Source organism: Primulina eburnea, chromosome 14 (genome assembly GCF_022965805.1).
Source record: "Primulina eburnea isolate SZY01 chromosome 14, ASM2296580v1, whole genome shotgun sequence".
Lineage (NCBI taxonomy): Eukaryota > Viridiplantae > Streptophyta > Magnoliopsida > Lamiales > Gesneriaceae > Primulina > Primulina eburnea.
Genome location: NC_133114.1, coordinates 29,957,114 through 29,975,623, shown reverse-complemented (window position 1 = coordinate 29,975,623; position 18,510 = coordinate 29,957,114). Strand labels below are relative to the sequence as shown.

Below are 18,510 nucleotides of genomic sequence, written 5' to 3'. Positions count from 1 at the left end.
GTGAGAAACAAACAAATTTGTACGTGTTAATGTTTACATAAATGGTAATTATATATAAATAATATATACATTTAGTTATAATTAGAATAACATGAAAATTTAGTTATTATTTAACTTTCAAAAGGGAAAAAAAGCAACTTTTTCCCCGAAGACAATTTATTATTAGGAAAAAATTTGTGTGATATGGTCTCACGGATCGTATTTATGATAAAGATATCTTATTTAGGTCATCTATGAAAAAAATATTATTTTTTATGCTAAGAGTATTACTTTTTATTGTGAATTTGAGTAGGATTGACCAAAGCCGTACCTGTGATTCACAGGGCCTGAAGCGATACGTAAAAAAAATCTTTTTGTGATAAATAACCGTAAAGCTCAATTTGTAAATTAAAAATAACCAAACAAAAGATATAAGAAAATATAATTTACGAGTTATATACTTATCTCTTTACGATTTTTTCCTTCGTGCGCCACAACATCAACATGGCTCTAACGTAATGCAATGTCATATGAACAATTATATTGGAAAAAGATTGAAATTGACAAAAATTGTAAAATATGTTGCTAAAATTGAAATTTATTAATATAAACTATCAAAATAATAAAATGATAAATATAAATGAATCAATATTGTAAAAATATTTGATTTGTTTTAACTAATAAATATAATATTTTATTCATGAAAATAGAAAATAAAAATATGTAAAATAGGTAAGTATCACAATTTTTTGTGTTTTATTTTTTGAAATGAGCTCAACTACATAAATTCAAAAAAAAGAAGCCAAATAATCGAGAAATAAAGTATAAAAGTTTAACACATTAATTGACACAAGATAAAATAATAAATATATTGGACAAACATTACTATTTTATGCATACAAAATTTTTAAAAAATTAATTAATGAGCCGTGAAGCTTTATTGTTTGGGCTCTACATAATTTGATTAAATCCTAATGAATACAATCATCATATTTAATCATGTTTTCAATAGGTGAATGTCTAATTTTTTTTTAATGTCCAATGTACATATTATTTAGGTGCATGTCTCAACAACATGAGACCAATGATTTTTTTTTGGGCCCCTGTGAGGGCTGAGCCTGAGGCGATAGCCTCTCTCGCCTCACAATAGGTACGGTCTTGGGGTTGACTCGTATCACATGTTAGGATTCGTGAGATGTTATCACACTAGCTCTTATATTATAATAATAATTATTATTATTATGTGAGGTGTTGCTGTCAGTTGTCTGTAGAACTTCTGTTTTCAACACAACCAAATCGCTTCTAAATGAAATTTTGCGTCATTCCTCTCAACAAAACCCAAAGCGACCTATAAATATGGCGACTTTTCTCTCGAGTTCCTTCTCTCACACCTCAAAGCCCTCGTATTTTCTTCCCAATTTCTCATCACCCACCTCAAAATCCTTCCTTTCCACCTCAAATTCCAAGCCCAATAACTCCACTATCAAGAAAAGAATGCCAACCAGCATTCAAGCAGCAAGAGCTGATATTGATACAGGCCTGCTGCAACGGGCCATTCAGTTAGTCCAATCATCGCCGCTCACGTGGCAGAATGCTGTGTTGAACAACTTATTGATCTTTCTTCTGGGCTCTCCTATTCTCGTGTCGGGGTTATCATTTTCCGGTATTGCTGCGGCGTTCTTGCTTGGCACCCTTACTTGGCGTGCCTTTGGTTCTTCTGGGTTCCTTCTTGTTGCCTCATACTTTGTCATTGTGAGCTAAGGATCCAATCTATTTTAATTTTCTCCTGTACGCATTTGCAACTTTGCGTTCGACTCCTGAAAACTTAAGGTGCCATCACGCCTTTCACGTGTACTTATTTTTATTGGGATTTGGGATGTAAAAGTTATTTAGTCATTATTTGGGCGTCAATGATTAATAAGTTCTGTGTTTCGAGGTTGAGTTCGAGCCGGCGAACTAGTCTATTTATCGCTTCTGGCCTTAGAAAAGGTAGACAACAGAAAATAGGAAATGATCTTTGTTGTATGATGATTACTAGTGCAATATGTATCGGTGCTAAAGGACATGAAAAGAATTGCAATAAATACAAGAATTGTAATTAGCTAATTCTGAAATCAGCATATACAATTAACTAATATGGAGAAAAAGATCTGCCATGATTTACGTAATTGATCGGTTTTGACTTTCTTTATCACTTGCATTCTTGAATGGTGCTACAAACGGTGATTTTTTCATATCAAAATAATCAGGCACGTTTTTTATATGGATATGTTTCTATTGGCATTATCATCATGCTGTTTACTGATCTGATTACCGGAACTTTCATGTGCTTTTTATTAGTTGATACGAGTTAATCAACTTATAATTTTCAGGGGACCTTGGCAACAAAAGTGAAAATGGCTCAAAAGGAGGCTCAAGGGATTGCTGAGAAAAGAAAAGGAAGAAGGGGACCTGGAAGTGTGATTGGATCAAGTGCTGCAGGCTGTGTTTGTGCTTTCCTCAGTATTTATGGGGTTGGTGGAGATGCATTTACACACCTCTGGGAACTTGGTTTTGTCGCTAGTTTCTGCACAAAACTTAGTGATACTGTCTCGAGCGAGATAGGAAAGGCGTATGGCAAGACAACGTTAGTACCGCTTTCCTTGTGTTTTTATTTACTCCAACTCTATATTGATCCCATCTTAGTGATTCCTTTGAACAACTAATGCTGAGAAATAGAGGTATGAAGAAATAAATTAACAAGATTTGGTTGTAAAAGAAGAAGATTATGTTTGAGAGGGAAGAGGGAAATTGATTCTATTGTATCTGGTTTTTATATTTATGCTCATATACTTCATATTCTAACAACCTTAAATGCGTCACTTTTAAAATATAATAAGATGTGAAAGTACTCCTAAACATGGATACAGTTTGGATTCATTTTCTTCAGTCTACTTGATACTATAGGTATTTAGTCACGACATTCAAGATAGTCCCTAGGGGGACAGAAGGAGCCATTAGCATTGAGGGAACTGTTGCTGGAATTTTAGCTTCGATTCTTCTTGCTTCTGTTGGTTGCATACTGAGCGAGGTAAAAAAGTAATCGCCTTTCATTTCTTTTTCAAAGCTTATTGCAAAAAAGAATTTTGAATTTGCACCATATTCCTTGAAATATATGCTTCTGGGTTCCTTGTGCGCACACATATGTAAGGTATATGTATGTTATCAACATGAGTTAATGCTGTGAAGAACTTGGTGACTTTAGAATGAAGAAAACAAAACGAGACACTAGATGGTTGCCATTGGATGTACTTCATGTTTATTGTTTTCTGCTGAGTAAAAAATTTACGACGGTGAATTATTTCATTGGAATGTGGCAAACTGATGAAGAATTATGTGTAAACAGATAAGTTTATCTGAAGCCATCATATGTGTGATCGCTTCCCAGATTGCTAATTTTGGCGAAAGTATCATAGGTGCCACACTTCAAGAGAAAGAAGGATTTCGATGGGTTAGTTATATAATCATCATGCTGTGACCTGTTTTCATGAAATATTTGTATTACATTCATGTTGGTTGAAGTATTACCGATTTTCATGTTGCTCTCTTTTTTTCACTTTGATTTATAGTTAAACAACGATGCTGTCAACGTAATCAACATATCGATGGGCAGCATTTTAGCAGTGTTCATGCAGCAATTAGTACTCAAAAATCTTGCATAGGAACCACAGAGTCGAGATGACTGGTTGCTCCACAACTCGATTGCATAATTGTCGGTTTATCATCCAGAAGTTGAAGCTTATAATGCTGCATAGATTCAAATATTTTTGAACCCTAAGAAGAGGAAAGGGTAGAGGGTAGAATATAACGCCGTCCAATGATCTTATTTTCCTGGAGACATGTATTCCCAGTTAGAACTCTACAGCTATGATTTGTTTAGTTTATGTGATCGGAATATCACATGATAGACTTAAATAATATTTTGAACATATCCATGGTCGAATTTCATGAAAGGTGATCATTTATATAGCATAGTGTAAGAGAGGAAATGCTGCTAAAGATGGACAAAATAAATACATCCAAGATTTTCAGAATTTTCAGATTATATATTCTTGACTTTGAAAACTGCCTCCAGACTCATGTGCCACAAAACCACGCCAGGCAGAAGCTGTTTTTTTTTTTTTAGCTCAAGTTGCATCTAACTAGCACATTAGAACAAAATTAGAGAAAAGTTGGAAAAGTTCTGGATATTTATGCAGCTTTCTATGGTTTCCAATTTATACATGACACCAGCGTTTTCAAAACAAACCATCTCCATCCCATCGATCATATTAAGTTAACAAATACTTGCTATCTGAATTGATTCCACAACCTTCGACACTAGAACAATAAAAGAACAGCAAACTAACACACCAAAGCAATCATCCCACAACTAATTGTCTACAGAACAGACTGAGGTTGAGTGGCAAGAATTCTATTAATGCCTATGAGCCGAATATCACGGTAGAAGTGCAAGTTTTGGTGTAAATGTCAAAACTGTCTCCTCCGCTTTGAGTGAGCATGATGATTGAAATTCTGCAAGGTTGAGGAGCATATGTCAGGAACAAAGGCAGCAGAGTCGGAAGGATCTTGATAAGTTTTAAGACAGGAAAGTCCGGATGCTGTCGGTGGAGAAGGAATCTGTGGCACCGTCCAAAATGTATCCGGGACATGTCCAAAATATTCATCACCATCAAAATCTCCATCAGCAACTTGTATGGTCGGGGAGCAATCTGAATCTCCAAGCTTCCCACTATCTGCCTGGAGAAGTTTGGTCAAAGAAAGATAATGTTTAGCTCTAAATCATCCCCTTCGCATGTGTTAGTTAAAAATATATTGCGAAAGCCATACAGAAAGAGGACAGAAGTAGACGTTTGAAGTGGTCACAAAGCTACTTTGGAACTGAACTCAAAGACTGTTTTCAATAGTTATAAACTTCATGAAGGAATATAACTTCATCCGTGGTATATCACAATAACCGTAACAATCTCAATCACTGATTAATACATATAAAAAAGAAAAGGGGCCGTCTCATTTATAGATGCAGTTCGATCAAGTCAAAATGGGAGTAAAAATAATTTCAGATAGGTTGCCAGTTGATTGGAACTCCGTCCAAGATGATACTGAGTTAAAACCAGCTCCTTTAAACTAGAAATACTCATGAGCTATTGACGAAAAATAAATTCCGCTATTGGGGACGTATATCGCCATAGCAAATAAATTGGTAGCAAAAAAACATGCTAGAATGCTATGTGAAGAGGTGATTGGCCTAAATTCACATTTTTTTAAAAACATGTCAGTCCAAAGCAAATACTACAGTGGAAAAACTCATTAAACACATGAACCATGGAGATTGCTAGAGTTCATTCTTTTTTGCTGGTGATCACGTGGGATAACTCTATGCTTCAACTTACAAGGAGTGAAAGCTGTACGAAAAGTAACATAACAAAAGGTAAAATGGTTTAAAAATGAAAAATATATCCCAAACCTGTGCAAAGTTAATCCTAAAGCCCAACATGAATGCGATGGCACAGAAATTAAAAGCTCGATTTTGATTTACATCCTAAACAGACACCATTCGGAAGAAAATACTTTGAAGATGAACGACATCACCCAAGACTGTAACCAAGAATGCTCAAGGAAGAACACAATACAAAGAAAAAAAATGCTAAAACTAAGAGCTGATCTCCAAGCCAATCGACTAGCTCATAAAGAACGGCAGCGTCAATATCATTAATATGGATTCAGAAGAACCAACTAGCACTATCGCCAGAGCTGCAAGTCAACTAAGTCACCATCAACATAGGCCACAAAGTAGCATGTATATGATCAATATGACCGATGAAAAAATATGAACTGCATTGTATACATACAAGGATAATCAAGGACAAGGTGCCGAAGAGATAAATGACGCAAAAAGCATACCTTAGATGAGCCATTGTCCATGAAATTGTAACTCTGATTGAAATCACCAAATCCAAGAAATTCATCCAGCTGCCATGGTGAAATACTTCCAGTTGCAGAAACTCCAGTATAAGGAGTCTTGAACGATGAAAAACTCCCACCTTCGCTAACTGGGACAGGTAAATTTTTACTGGATTGACCTATTGATGAAACTTGGGTGGTCCTCTGCCTCTTTGGAAGAGAAGATTCTGGTTTAGAGATTTTTTCATTGGATTGAGTCTTCCCCGAAGACATTGATGGACCAGGGTCAGTAGCTTCAAGGCCTATTTTCACTCCAGTGAGCAGAAACCTCTGGTGCAATGATACCAAGGAATTTGCAGTATGTATGGCGACATCACATTTTCTGCAAAGCAGAGCTCGGTCCTCCAGACAAAAGAAATAGCCAATCGCTTCCTGCACAATAAATCACCATCACCATCACCATCACCATCAAATGGAAAATCATAAAATCTGTTGGTCAATGTCAGTCTAAAGCAATATATGTTCTATATGACAACTAGAAACGAAAGAAAAAGGAGTGTCATATCATCATTTAATTACAAAGGTTCGAAGTAAATACATCATTTCAATTATTTTACACTTTCGAGATAGCATTTTGATCTCTAGGCAAGGAAATAAACCATCAATAATTAATAGATTAACTTCATCAAGATAATTGGTCTTGCGCCAGGCAGCATGATTGGAGTAACAGGACAATTGGACTGAATGGACATACATGTCAACTTCATTTATAGGTTAATTAAGTGAACAAGACGTCTATCAATTATCAAACATAGCGCATCAGAAAATTAAAAAACAAACAAAATACAGTTGGTCCATCCCACAGAGTCAGTTATATGACAAGTCAGTTAAAATTCTGGTGACACAAGAAAAAGGACAGTTGAATCCATCCCAATCGACCCGAGTTTCCACTTCTCACTCTGAATTGGTACAATTCAATACTGGCCCATATAATCCTAGGCAAAAAGGATCAAAAGAGATGAATTCTAAACATTCTTCTACGAGGACATAAAACTCAATTTCCACAGGGATTTAAACAGGGTCTGCACAAATCGAGGATATTGAGTATATCCTAAAATGAAATGTCAACAATCCTGAAGGCATATCAAGGCAAGTGTGACCTGCAAGCAAAATATATACGTCCTTCACTGTCATCACCAACAGGTAACTGTATAACTGCTGAGTTGAATGCACAAGATGGCCATGATGACTCGATCATATTTCCTTCACGGGTATTTTAATCATCATTTTTTATGGGACATAATATTTGGCAAGATTGAAATGGTGTAATCACGAAAACAGTTGTTGTTTATTCAAACGAATTGTTGCTTTCCAACACGATTATTAAAGAACACAAGATGCACCAATGCCCATTAAACAATCATGGAATCAGGAGCAGACTCATGGAGGTGGCCAAACAAGAAGAAAGGATGCCCAATTCAATTTAGGAGTAAAAGTTGATAATGCAGAAAAAATAGGAAGATAACTTTATCTACGTTCGTTTGAGTCCTTCACCAGTAGGTTCGTACGTCTCTGTAGGAAATGAAGTTCACCAAGTTACACAGCACTATTTTAATTTCTTTTAGAATTAGATTGAACGTCAATAACCACAGAAGAGAATAAATAAAGATCTGAGCCGAAAAAAATATCTAAACAGCTCACTGCAACTAGCACCAAACAGTATTAAAAGAATCTCGAATATGCCCATCCCTCGAGAACCACCGACAAAATGTCAAACCTCAACAGCTGAGCACTATTGCAATTATAACAATTCCAGAATAACTATCAATTCGGGTCAAACTTCAAACAAAAAAACCGAAAAAATAAATATAATTCAATTAACTTTCACCACCCCATCCGCTAAACACAAGATGTACTGATTCTTACAACTCTACAAAATTTTGGCCTCAAAAGTGTGATACACAACACTAATGGTCGAACCTGGCAAATATCGCACTTGGGCATCTGGGTATGCGAGCCAGTGAGCGGAACCCTCTGGTGCTTACTGACGAGCTTGTTGGCGTTGTGCACTTTCTGGTCACAGTCACAACACAAGCGCCGCCTCGTCTGCACAGCAAAGGACGTTCGCCTCCGCCACCTCGCAAACGTTGCACTGTATCTTCATCCTAATTGGCTTAAAACTTTCCGGAAAAAAACATCAAAACGAAAGGAAAAATCTAAGGTTGGTTTTGACAGATGAAGCTCCTTCAACAGAGGGAAAAAGAGAGGAGGCTAGGCTATAAGTTCATGGTTGGTACTCGGCTATATGCTTAATGGATCCATTTTCATTTTTTTTTTCTTTTTTTTTTTTGTGGCTTTCTATTATTTATTTATACATTATCATCTATTTTCTATAGTATGTTATAAAAAAAAACGAAGTACTTTAGAACAACTGTGAATGATCATTTTAAAATTACATTGATATTTTTTATTTTTAATTAAGTTATATGAACAAAAATAAAAAAATGTTCACAAAAATAAACAATATATATTTAATTAATTAACTATATATTTGCTTTTCAAAAAAAAAAAAAATTAACTATATATTTGTATATAACTATCCCGAATGATTTTTATTTGAGTAGGTTTCTTGTGAGCGTAATAAATAATACTCTTAGTATAAAAAGTAATATTTTTTTATGGATGACCCAAATAAGATATATGTCTCATAAAATACGATATGTGAGACTGTCTTATACAAGTTTTGTTTTTTTATTTATTTATAGTAATTCTCCATTTCTTTCTTAAAAAATTGATTTTTTTTTAAATAGTTATCTAAAAATATTTAGTTAATTAATTAAAAATATATATTTCTTATTTGTGAGCAGTTTTCTAAATAAATTATTATATAAATAATTAGTAAATTAATTATAAATAAAGTGTTGATTCAATTTTGAAGTGACGTAATCAAAATATTTTTCTAGAGTGTTACTTATTTATAATATAATAATAATAGTAATCTTTTTTTTTTTGGTTATAGTAATTCTAAGATATTATTGCTTTATGATATACTAATAGATATTATTATTAAAATATGTTGATTCGTGTGTGGTGTCAGTGAGGCGGTTAAGCCAAATAAGCTCAGCTGGTGTGGGGTTTCGTGTTACTTGTCACCTCAAAATTTTAAAATACTTATGGAATTATTAAAACTTTATTTTCAAAAACAATACAACTAAGTAACCGTGGCACGCACCTTCGTTGCATTGATTTTTTTTATTATTATTATGATCAAATAACATAAATTTGGGAAAATTCCTTTTATGGAACTTTAATTTCATTCTGTTAAGAATAATATTTTTAAATTTTAATATAAAGTTTGAAAAATGTTTGGAAAACATTTAAATATACTTATATATATTTTGCTCCATAAAAGTAAACACAAATAATTTATAAGTTTCGGCAAACTGAGTTTTATAATTAAATATAATAGTTTATTTATCATAGCACTTCTAACTTCTTATCGTTATTTTAGAAAATTAATATAATATAAAAGAAGAAAGATTTTTTAGGCAACCTATATTATTTAGTGAAGTAGGTCTCTCGTGTGTGACGATCTCACGAATCTTTATCTGTGAGACGGGTCAACTTTACCGATATTCACAATAAAAAGTAATACTCTTAGCACAAACAATAATAATTTTTCATGGATGACCCAAATAATATATATGTCTCACAAAATACGACTCGTGTTACCGTTTCACACAAGTTTTTGCCTATTTACTGATTAACATAGTTGCTTAATCTATGAATGTATTTATAAATTTAAAAATTCAATTTTTTTATATTTATTAATTTACTTATTATTTTACTTTGGTTTAATTTTTTATCATTGCGAAAATTCGACAATAACTGAATTATTACTACCATAGATTGTGTAGACTAGGTGGTTGTATCTATATATTAAATGAACCAACCAGCCAATACTCTTTGTTGTAGTTTATGCGCGCTCCATACAAGCATGTGGACATGCATTTTAAATATTATCTTGGGGAGGCTATAAATCTAAAAATGAAAAAAAAAAAAAAAATATATATATATATATATATATATATATATATAAGCATGTAAATCATATTATATATAGCATGTAAATCAGTCCAGTAACTTATATAAAAATATGGAAATAATTCGAGTCAATATATTAAATTTTTTGGTTACATTGATAAATTATGAAAATTGATAAAAGATATGTGTCTGAGTTAAAGTATAAAAGTAGGCGATTGAACATGCAAGTGTGTTTTTGAAAGTTCAATCAAATCTTTTTAGGTCTCCATTTTATTCTGTTATAGATAAAATTTCACTAGAAGACTTTGATTTAAATAATCATGTTGTATAAACTCATCTCAGATGATATCTCGCTCTCAACTAAGAATTCTAACATATTCACTCGTCAAGACAAGTCTTTAACTTATCGATTCTATGTTTATATCAAAACCTAATATATCATATAAGATCATATGAAAATATTATATAAAGTCTAAATTTTTTACAAAAAAGTAGTTAACACAATAAATTAATCATCTATGACTAATATGATATTAAGATATCAAATTTTAGACATTAGCTGAAGTTCATAATCCAATCATATTTTTCTATGAATAATGCTATAGTACTCTTTAATCCCAACATTATCCTCCTTACAATAAAAATTGAAAACCACCTAAAAACTCACCCCAAAAAATTTATGCTCGATACTTTTCAAAGCTAATTAAACATATGATAATTGTTTGCCACAGCTCCACCTTATCTATATCTTATTTCTCCACTTTTTCTATTCCTCTATTTAAATCACCCCAACCTCCTCCTTTCATTTAAAGCTAAATTTAATATAAAATATTAATTTTTTTATAATAAAACATATTGTATGATACTTATATAAAATAATATATGTTACGTATACACACAGAGCCGTACCCTTTATGAGGTCAACCAAGACGTTGTCTCAGGGCCCAGCCCCATAAGGGGCCCAAATTTTTGAAATGATAGATGTCCATTGATTTGGTAGATTTTTATTTACTTTTGTAGAATATCACAGATTTATAAATATAATTCCATTGACTTTTGTAGACTTTTTGCAAGATTTTGATAAATATTTGTAGACTTTGTAGACTTTTTGCAAAAAAAGTTACAATTCAATTTAACAAAATCAAAATTTCAATATATATTATTTCTTCGAACTGATAATTATTTAACATAAATAACATCTTCACTTTGAAATAAATTTACTTATTTAAAAAGTAAATATATTTAATATATGAAAAAAAATCACAATTCAATTTAACAAAATTAAAATTTCAATCTCCATGTCTATTCAACATGCATAAATAATTAATCAATAAAATTTTAATTTATAAGCATATATAAATAAATTTTACTGTGCGACATTTAACAATGCAATAGAATTAATATTATTGAATACCTTAAATATATCAATATTAGATATTAATATGTCAAACTTACTCATTATTATGATGATTTGGGAAACATTGGTTTTCTCTTAGATAACACGCCTTCTTTCAAGACTATTCAAAAATTGTTAAGAAATTTGGGCATCATAATGACATATGAATAAATAACACACACATGTTGTTAGCCTATTGTTATATCTTGCAAAACCATCGGCTAAGATATAACAATATGCTAACAACATGTGTGTGTTGTGTATTCAAATATATATTATTCATTCATATGCCATTATATTTTGGAAGGTGAGGAGCAAGATATAGATGCATATAAAAATTTATTTCAAGAAAACAAAGCCTCATCATATGATGCATTTCCTCCTCACCTTCCAATATATAGATGCATATAAAATTAAAATAGATTTTTATATCCTAATTCCTGACCATTGTGAAATCATCCGCTAAGATTGAAAGATAGGACATAAAAATTGTTACTATAATTCAAAAACTGATAGGACATAAAAATTGTTACTATCAAAATTTCACATAATTATTTGAAATATAAAATATCCTAACATAAGACGAACTATAACATATGAATCCCATTTTATTTTCCCATCCGTAATAACAATCGTTAAGAATTATTGAGAAGATAGAAAACCAGATATTTTCCCAATGTCCAGTGGCTCCGACGTTATTTCCCTCTAAGAAATTAGTATACCAACGACCAAAAAGCTTCTCATATCTTTTCAAATCTTTGTCGTTCTAGTATACAGATGAGGGTGATACATTTTCAAGTGTTCTTTCAAATGGCGCCATCTTTTTTTCTCTCAGATTTGTGGAAAATCCGTCAACTCACCATGATTTGAATATATAGAAATCATAATATATTTTTTATCAAATCAATAACGATTCAAGAAAAGATTCCTACCTTTGAAATTTGGAGAAACCCCCGATTTGTCTTTAGAGAGGAGAAAACACCGTCTTTTGAGTGAGAAAGAGAGATATATGAGTGGGAATGAGAAGACGCTGTTTTTTATTCTATTAAAAGTCTACCAAAATCTCTAGGGTGAGTAGAAGACAATTTTTGAGTTTTTATAATTTTACCTAGAGTTTTAAGGTATGTACATAGAGAATTATATTAGAATCATTATAAATCTATGGAAATATTGGATACCTATAGATTTTTAAAAAGTCAAGTTTGAATACCACTATACTTTTCATGACTCTATAAAAATCTAATTTGGATACCACAAAACGTTTATAGAGTTTATAAAAGTCTATGTTCAATACCTCTAGACTTTTAAACTCTACAAAAGTCAATAAAAATAATTAAATTTCAAGGTTGAATACACCCACTAACTCTAAATCTCAACCTCAATTCTTGTCATTATTCCACAAATAAAGTTCATGGTTCAAAATATACTTGTCTTTAATTTATGCAAATCACAAAACTATACTTTTTTATCCATGTGATACAGTTTGTTTTGATTAAAAAATGGTCCGACAATTGAATTACACATATTTGATAAATATTTTTGCCTCTGAAACAGCTAGACGAGTAGTATTTATATAATTATTTTAAATATTTTGTTGAGTTCTTATTGATGTAATACATTGGTTTTGGTATATTTATGTATTTATTAGTATATTTGTTATTTACAAATTGAATTTTATATGTATTATTGCTACAAAAGGGCCAGTTTTTCAATTTTCGCTTCGGGCCTCATTCAACACAGGTACGACTCTGTATACACAATGTAAATATTTTTATTATTGATATATCTCTTTTGGTATGAATTTATGCATACACTTTGATTTCACTAATGTTTGTATATATTCAGATTATCTTCAAACGGTTCAAGCAGTAACATAATCTATAGATGATTTTGGTCTGATAACACTTTAATTTCGAAAATCCGAGAACTTCCTGAGCTATGAGAATTTTACCTTTTAATCATACGAGGAGTATGATTAATAAAGTTGCACACTAATCAACTCTGAAAGTTTGTTCGTCATTGACGAACATTGGTTGGCAGTGCTTTTCCTACTTGGTTCAGTGAACTTAACTAATAACTTGATGTTTTCGTCTTTATTTCTTTGTTTATCTTAAAAATAAATAAATAATATAAATAACTCTAAAAACTATAATTTAATAAAGTAGATATTTATGATATTTTTAAATTATATGAAAATGAATTATTTTTAATCTTATAAGGACATTTTTGGGGATATTATAATATAATAAGTAGTAAATAGTATAGATTTATAAAACATTAATAAAATCTAATTTTTGTTTTGATTGAGGATCTGTTTTAGGATATCTCTAAAACCTATATTTGAAACATCAATTTTTATAATTTTATCACATTAGGGATTAGCAAGCATAAGATAAGAAAGATTTTTAACTTTTTTTTTTATGTTTTTAACAGCTTAGATTTATAAAACATTAAAATGCATATAATTACGTAATTATTTTAAATATCTTATAAAATCAGTGCTATTATTAAACTAAACCACCCAAAACATGGTCCCAACCCGATTGATAAACTCGGGTTTACGTCAGTTACGACATAATCAGACCACCAGGATTTGAGAGGATTTTGTGGGATTTGGAATTGGATTTGGAATTGGATTTGGAAATTCAAGTATTTGAAATTCCATTTGGTGTTTGGTTTAAAATTTAAAAATTGTATTTAAAAAGACATTTTCTTGTTTGGAGAAAAAAGGATTCGAATTTGAAATTTTAAAATTTTACTAAACTACCCTTATAAACTTTTGGTGGAGAATGATGTGTTGGATAAAAAAGTAATTTTATGTTTTTAAAATCCAAATCCCACCAAATTTGATATACTTGTTGAAATCCCATGAAATCTCATGAAATCCTAAGCAAATCCAAATCTTTTTTTTTTTTAACATCTTGCCAAACAGTAAAAATAGGATTTTGAAATCCAAATCCCATGAAATACTCCCAAATCCGGATTGCAAAACACACTGTAACCCTTTAATCTGTTTCGGATCCTCTCCATCGGACTCTGCCTCTTAATTCGCCGTCAGCCGGGATTACACTAGCAGGTACGATTTTGATTTTCATGTTTTGGCCCGACCCGATTTCACTGGATGTGGATCCGGATCTAAAATTTTTTTGGGTGTTCTTTTATTAATTTCAACGTTTGAATGGTTTCCCGTTTCTGCGGCTTGCGTAGGAAGATTTGTTTATAATTTGTATCGGATTCCGTGCTATATAGCATGAATTCATTTGGAGTTGTTTTGTTTTTGGCTAATATGAATGGAAGTAATGTGGCTCTTGTTAGAAAGCGGAATGGGAACTCTAATCAAGTTTACTGATTTGCATATGGGAAGGGTTAAGTGAAAATTTATTAGTTTACCGCATATGTGCGCACCTTTCTGTGCATGCGCGCGCCTGTGAAGGTATGCATTCACTGGGAGGTATTGAGTGGAAAAGCTGCTGGTAGCTGTGCTAATTTTTTCATTCCAATTATTAAAGATGAAGTAAAGATCTTTAAAATTGCCGTCATTTGTTTGTAAAATGAGCTCGACGGTGACTGAAGCTCATCTCAAAATTGATGCAGATGAAATAGACAGTCCTAATACAAAGCCCGTTACATGGAAATATCAAATGAGATCCCTGCCAAGAAAACAAAGAGGTTGACTTCTGTTGTGTGGAATCACTTTGAAAGAGTGAGGAAGGCAGACGCGCAATATGCTGTTTGCCTTCATTGCAAAAAGAAATTGAGTGGGTCCAGTAACAGTGGTACGACTCATTTAAGAAATCATCTGGTGCGATGCCTGAAGAGATCCAATTATGATGTTTCTCAAATACTTTCTGCCAAGAGGAAGAGAAAAGACGGTACTCTTGGTCAAAGTAATCTTGCTCTTACAACTATCACCTATGAAGAAGGGAAAATAAAAGATGAAATTCTAAGTCCTATTCCTCTTAAGTATGAGCAGGAGCAAATGAAAGATGAAATAAACCAAACGATCAGTCTAGGAAGTATTAAATTTGATCAAGAGCGTAGTTGGTCGGATCTTGCTCGAATGATTATGATACACGGTTATCCCTTGGCCATGGTGGATCATGTTGGATTCAAGATATTCGTGAAGAACCTACAACCCATGTTTGAGTTTGATAGCAATGCCATTGAACTGGACTGTATGACAATCTATGGGAAGGAGAAACAGAAGGTATACGAGTCCATTCGTCAAATACATGGTAGAATAAACCTTGCAGTTGACATGTGGGGTTCACCTGATAGTTCTGAGTACATATGCTTGACAGCCAACTACATTGATGAGGATTGGATGCTGCAGAAGAGGATGCTTAACTTCGTTTCACTAGATCCATCTCATACTGATGATACACTCTCAGAAGTTATTATCAAGTGTTTGACTGACTGGGCTATTAACCATAAGCTGTTTTCAATTACATTTGATGATTGCATGGCTTATGAAGTTATGGTTTTCAGGATTAAGGATTGGTTGTCTGAAAATAGACCTCTGCTAAAGAATGGAGAGTTATTTGACATGCGATGCATTATACATCTTTTGAAATCCACTGCCCAAGAGGTCATGGAAGAATTCCGGGGTGTCATACGTAAAATTCGAGAGAGTATAAGGTACATTAAAAGTGAACAAGCAATCCTTGTAAAATTTAATGAAATTGCTCACCAAGTAGGTATCAACAGTGACAAGCATCTGATTCTTGACTGTCCAGTGCAGTGGAATTCAACATATATGATGCTTGAGGCAGCAATAGAATACAAAGGTGCTCTTTGTCTCATGCAAGAGCATGATCCTTCATACTCAATGTCTTTGTCTGAGACAGAGTGGGGATGGGCTAGTTCTATGGTAGGTTACTTGAAATTTCTCTTTGAGTTTACAAATGTTTTTACGGGGAACAGAAGTCATACTTCAAACATATATTTCCCAGAGATATGTGATATGCACATCCAGTTAATTGAGTGGAGTAAGAACCCTGATGATTTTCTTAGTTCTGCGGCCTTGAAGATGAAGGACAAATTTGACTGGTATTGGAGGAAATGCAGCTTAGCTTTAGCCATATCCGCAGTTTTGGATCCTCGTTTTAAGATGAAGTTGGTCGAGTACTATTATAGACAGATTTATGGAAGTAACGCTCCAGATCGTATCAAAGAAGTCTCTGATGGGCTTAGGGAAGTTTTCAATGAGTACTCCATGGGATTAGCTTTGCTCGACGAAGATTCAGCGAGGTCTGGAGGCAGTTTGCCCAGTACTAGCAATGGTACTAGAGACAAACTCAAGGGCTTTGACAAGTTCCTGTATGAAACATCTCAGAGTCAGAGCATGGGATCAGATCTCGACAAGTATTTAGAGGAGCCTGTCTTTCCTCGCAATTATGATTTCAGCATACTGAATTGGTGGAAAGTTCACACTCCACGGTATCCTATCTTATCAATGATGGCACGTGATGTTCTTGGTATTCCTGTGTCCACTCTTGGACCAGATGTTGCTTTCAGCAACAGGGGCAGAGTACTTGACCAGTATCGCAGTGCTGTAAGTCCTGATATTAGAGAAGCTTTAATGTGTGGGCAAGATTGGTTAAAGATGGAACCACGAGGTATTGAAATTTCCATATTTATTATGTGTTATTATCTTCTTTCTCTTTGCTTGTCCGGAGTGATAAATAAACCTTTTTCTTTGTCCTGCAGTCACGGTAACTTTGAGCAGTTCTCCGTTACCACTTGCGTTGGAAACAAGTTGATGTACAATATATGGTATGATTCGTTACTTTTATTTTTATTTTTATCTTTCTGAACGCCGTCACTGGCGAAGTTATGAATTCGTAGTAATCTGTTTATTCTCGGTTTCTTGTGAACTTTGTTTGACAGTGAAGAGAATCATGCCGTCTCTTCCACTTTCAGCAGGGATATTGACATATTGTGATAATGGTCTGAATAAAAGTTGTTTTTCTTCTCTAATGGCTTGGTGTTTTTCTTGTAAAACCTAAGGGCATTGGTTTGGTACATGCAAATCTTGATTTGAATTAGACGATTAGTATGTATCACCCATTTGTTTTAACAATGCCATTAGTTTTCAGGAAATGAGTGTGTATATGATGCTTTATCTTGTTCGAATGCGCGCGAGCATATACCCCACCCTAACCCCTCGGCTTTATGTGATATATATGGATTAATCCAACTATGGATATGTATCATACCATTGTTAAAAACTTATTGAAAATCCCTTAAAAAAACTACTAATTTTTTTTTACTTATATTTTGTGCATTCAATTAAATACATACATGACGAGAAACTTGATTTATTATCAATATAGATTTTGATACATTAAATTTTCAGAATTCATTTCCACTAAAAATTTATAATTTCTATCTAGTTCAGTCTAACCGGATAAAAAACTTTTGATCCGTCCCTGCATGTTTTTAGAATCAAGAAACCTCTAGTACATGCAGTAGTTACTTCTGTCGGTCTGTGCTTGAAGTTTTGGACCTTAGATTTAGATGAGAAATTATGAGTAATTGTGAATGTACTGTCAGATTTACTTAACCTGAATGGAGTTTATCAAATTTTATTGCCACGAGTTGCAGGTCGAAAAATAAATGTGGTTTACAGACCGTAGAGAATGTATTCAACTTTATTGCCAGTATCACTTTTTATCTAAAAAAGAACGAAGATTTTACGTGGGTATGACCGGAGTGCAGTTGAACAGGTGGGAGCAGCGTGAAAAAAAAGTGTTCAAATATGGAGCACGCGAAAGTTGAATAAGAAAGAATGTAGTTGAAGACCTCAATAACCATTACCAGCAGGAGCACCCTGGGCGTCGGTGGAGTTGGTCAGCAGTCATCGCTATTTGATTTATTCTTCGTATACTTTCTCACAAATGAATTTTGCAAAGTATGAAAGAAAATCTGATCAGAAAAAAAAAATCGTTTTCCCACCCTATGCAGGGGCAACTAATAACTTGTTTCATGCACGTCTGATAATTCCTCGACTTAGATGTCACAATTTCTTGGACAATTGCCTTTACTTGGTCTTTCACCCGATGATTATGTTCCGCAAAATTTGAATGATGGGCTCCACGCACACCAATTCCACAGAGAGTTGCAGTACTTCGACGTATTGCAAAACA

At 33.0% G+C, this 18,510-nt stretch overlaps 2 protein-coding genes and 1 pseudogene across 5 annotated transcripts; 2 read left to right on the top strand and 1 right to left on the bottom strand.

The window, feature by feature from the left end:
- The first annotated feature begins 1,262 nt into the window (after positions 1-1,262).
- Positions 1,263-3,985, top strand: LOC140811488 (protein VTE6, chloroplastic). Its single transcript, XM_073169398.1, has 5 exons — positions 1,263-1,731; positions 2,352-2,605; positions 2,926-3,049; positions 3,365-3,469; positions 3,588-3,985. Exons 1-5 carry the CDS (start codon positions 1,336-1,338, stop codon positions 3,678-3,680), a joined length of 972 nt encoding a protein of 323 aa, XP_073025499.1. The 5' UTR covers positions 1,263-1,335; the 3' UTR covers positions 3,681-3,985.
- A 194-nt stretch (positions 3,986-4,179) lies between these two features.
- LOC140811489 (B-box zinc finger protein 22-like) lies at positions 4,180-8,242 on the bottom strand (annotated as a pseudogene).
- Positions 8,243-14,334: 6,092 nt separating this feature from the next.
- Positions 14,335-18,321, top strand: LOC140811980 (zinc finger BED domain-containing protein RICESLEEPER 1-like). 4 transcript variants are annotated; one of them, XM_073170124.1, is made up of 4 exons: positions 14,335-14,438; positions 14,957-16,980; positions 17,072-17,137; positions 18,091-18,321. In XM_073170124.1, exons 2-3 carry the CDS (start codon positions 14,991-14,993, stop codon positions 17,122-17,124), a joined length of 2,043 nt encoding a protein of 680 aa, XP_073026225.1. In that variant the 5' UTR covers positions 14,335-14,438; positions 14,957-14,990; the 3' UTR covers positions 17,125-17,137; positions 18,091-18,321. The 4 variants fall into 4 exon arrangements, with proteins under 4 accessions (XP_073026225.1, XP_073026224.1, XP_073026222.1 ...); XM_073170123.1 differs by having other exon boundaries at positions 17,969-18,321; XM_073170121.1 differs by lacking the exon at positions 18,091-18,321 and adding an exon at positions 17,252-17,341.
- The last annotated feature ends 189 nt before the right edge of the window (positions 18,322-18,510 follow it).

Coding starts and splice junctions, on each gene's coding strand:
- LOC140811488 (XM_073169398.1), top strand. CDS start 1,336: ATGGCGACTTTTCTCTCGAGTTCCTTCTCTCACACCTCAAAGCCCTCG. Junction 3,050..3,364: donor TTGGTTGCATACTGAGCGAG/GTAAAAAAGTAA, acceptor ATGTGTAAACAG/ATAAGTTTATCTGAAGCCAT. Junction 3,470..3,587: donor AGAAAGAAGGATTTCGATGG/GTTAGTTATATA, acceptor TTTGATTTATAG/TTAAACAACGATGCTGTCAA.
- LOC140811980 (XM_073170124.1), top strand. CDS start 14,991: ATGGAAATATCAAATGAGATCCCTGCCAAGAAAACAAAGAGGTTGACT. Junction 16,981..17,071: donor GTTAAAGATGGAACCACGAG/GTATTGAAATTT, acceptor TTTGTCCTGCAG/TCACGGTAACTTTGAGCAGT.